Raw genomic sequence first — 2,999 nt, forward strand, 5'->3', positions numbered from 1 at the left:
CTGCTGTCTGGAAACCTGCAGCCAGTTTCCCATAGCAATGGTCACAACTCTCTGCCAGTGCTTGCTGTTTTCAGAACGGGAGGGAGAAAGGCAATAGAGGGAGCTCGTTCTTGAGGCTCCCCAGCCAGTGCTGAAGGGTGGGATGGGTGAATTGGAGGGGCTTCAGTATACCCACCCCATCCGCTGGAGGGCGGGGGGTGAGCTGAAAAAAACCCAGACTGAACTCCCTCTGCTCCCTTCCCCCACTCCCATTCTGAAAACAGCAACAGGCTGGGAGGTCCGCAGACAGAAGTTACAGTAGACACTACATTTTGAAACGTCTTTATCTGATACCTCATGCAACGAAGAGTCAGATTTTCACCCAGTCGGCCTTCTTTGAAGCTGTTTGCAGCCATGTTTGGTCACAGACATAAACTGCTTTCTGTGTCCAGATCAGGCAAAAAAATGTCACTTGGCAAAAATCAGAGGCGGCAAAAATCTGTCTCCACCCCTTATGTTCTGTTGTGGGTACAGATAGGTTATGTGTGTCAAACTTTGTTCTGTTATGGGCATAACCTCATTTCCAATCACTTATACCAGTAAAAGTGCCATGTCTGTACCAATGTTTGACTTCATAAAGAGTGCAGTCAGCCTCTGAATGAACAGGTGGTTTTGCAGTAGTTTAAAAACAAGATCAAACCATCATTATATATGCATGTGGTCAAGCGGATGGTAGCAGGCATGCTTCAAGGGGAGATAGAGGATGTGTGTGTGTGTGTGTGTGTGTGTGTGTACAGTTGATCTTTTTTTAAAAACTTCAAAATGTAAAAAAAATGGGAATTTTTTGTGAAAGTTTCCTTCGGTTTCTAGCCAGCTGGTTTCCTTACTTTGAAATTTCAGTGATGTTTTGAAGTCGGAGGGTAAGAAACTAAAAAAAATAATACAATTGCTGCCCTATTCTTTTGGCCAGCTCTATACATAAATGTATTGACAACGTAGGGCTGTTGAGGGGTCCATTTCATTTTCATGTGGCTAGCAATGGCTAAAATGTTCCCCTCTTGGAAAACTTTTCTAGTCATGGCATAGCTCTCCAAACACAGACTCTCATTTAATTCAGAAGCTATGTTCCTACAGTGGGTGCTGAAAACAGAAGGACCTCCAAAATGTATCCGGATGTTGCTTTTTCCCTTAGACAGAGCCACTCTACCAACTGGTAACTGCAACAGAGTTTGCAAATGCACAGAAGCTAAAGGAAAATATGAAGCGTGCTCTTGATGATTTTCTGCTGGAGAGCAGTTCCTGCCACTGTGCTCCATGCCATGGCAATGGCATCCCCTTTCTGAAAGGTAGGAGACACTTGCATCTAACCTCTCTTTCCTAATATAACTGAACAGAGGTATATATAGAAAGATTAACTGGCTGGTAATCTGTTCATTAGTTTCACATTTGATTCCTGTTTCACATTATACAGAAAATGAATTTAAAAAGAATTGCTTCATTCATAAATCACCATTGTTTAATAGTAGCAGCAGGAACAGCAAAGATAAAGGACTTCACCAATTTAGCAAAAACGACCATCTTTATCTGTTACGTTGAAGAAACTGTTCCCATCTCAATTATACATTAAAAGGAAAGTTGATGTTTTAAAGTCTCCTTCTTTGCTTTCAAGATAACTGCCATCAACAGAGGGAAGTGACCGACTGTCTTAACATTAATTAGTGTTTCTAAGATGAGAAACACCATATAAGTGCCAACCACTGTTATCTTCATGATCATGACTGTGATCATCAACAACAGCTCAGTTTTGTATACTTCTTCCCTCCCCCCGCTGCCTATTTAATAGAAGCTGCTCTCATTTTGAAGCACACATTGATTTAAAAAGGAAGGGGAAAATAAGTAAATTGAATGAATAAAAAAACACTTTTTCTCCCCTAAATGGAGGTATGTGATGCGTGGGTTTTTCTAATAAAAGCAATGTTGTGGTTTTTTTCAAATACCTAATTCAAATGTGCATCTGCAGAGATCCTGATGAGACTTGAGTTATCATCTAAATATATCTAATGCAGAAACTATTGATTCAGGTACCAGCTAGCTTGATTATAGCACTTAACTGATTCCTCTGATGATTACCCTTGTTTAAATAACTTATTAGGAGTGAAGCCCTGTTTGCATTCTATTTAGGGCCATTTTCCATGAAAGATGTTTTAAAATGATCATAGTAATCAGTACCTAGAGGCCTGGATCTGAGATTGGAGCCCCGTTCCATTAGGCACTGAGGATACAGGTAATAGGAAGACTTACATGACGAAATAGTCTCTTCCCCTTTTTATAGGCATAAAAAGAAACTGGAATCTATAGAAAAATGTACAGTATAGTAACACATGCTAGTGAAGTACAGAAATCCAACTTGTACTGTTCTTCTTTCAGGAACTCACTGTGAATGTATCTGTCCCCTGGGATACCGCGGCACTGCCTGTGAAATCACAAAAAGGAAAGGTAAGAGGGATGAAAAAGATGTGTAACCCTGGGCGCGACACTACATGCACCCTCACCTGAATAGAGGGATCCTGGGGTACCTGGTAGCCAGTAGCCCTGTCCAGCCCTGCTGGGAAGCAGCTGCAGTGCCCCCGAGCAGAGAGCCTCCCCTTACAATCAAGCACCCTCGCAGACAATTCTCAAAATATTGACAAGATTTAATTATTTACAACATAACAAATTACCATTAAACAAACACATTGATATACCAACTAATAAACCCTCAAGAACTTTCATACATAGTCTCTCACTTGCACATGGTGTACTGGGGATCCCGTGTGCACTGCCCCTGGCGGGGTGTCTCAGGGAGTGGGACTGTCTGTGTCCCTGCACGTGGTCTGTGGACGCTCCCTGGTGCTGGTGTCCATCTCCGTGCTCCTGGGGTCTCCGGGCATCAGGCTCCTCCTCTGCAGTCCCTGCAAGACAGCCTTCCCCTGCTTTTGACCCCCTTCCCTGGCTCAGCAGGGAGCAGTGTCTGAGCTGCA

The 2,999-nt window shown here is 42.8% G+C and overlaps 1 protein-coding gene across 1 annotated transcript in view; it reads left to right on the forward strand.

The window, feature by feature from the left end:
* Window positions 1–2,999, forward strand: part of C8B (complement C8 beta chain) — a 50,087-nt gene that overhangs the window by 38,202 nt on the left and 8,886 nt on the right. The window contains exons 10-11 of the mRNA XM_019501228.1: window positions 1,172–1,325; window positions 2,407–2,475. Coding sequence (XP_019356773.1) covers window positions 1,172–1,325; window positions 2,407–2,475 — 223 coding nt within the window. The remainder of the gene's footprint in view (window positions 1–1,171; window positions 1,326–2,406; window positions 2,476–2,999) is intronic.

The sequence above is a fragment of the Gavialis gangeticus genome, unplaced genomic scaffold (genome assembly GCF_001723915.1).
Source record: "Gavialis gangeticus isolate Ggan-Ray unplaced genomic scaffold, GavGan_comp1, whole genome shotgun sequence".
Taxonomy (NCBI): domain Eukaryota; kingdom Metazoa; phylum Chordata; order Crocodylia; family Gavialidae; genus Gavialis; species Gavialis gangeticus.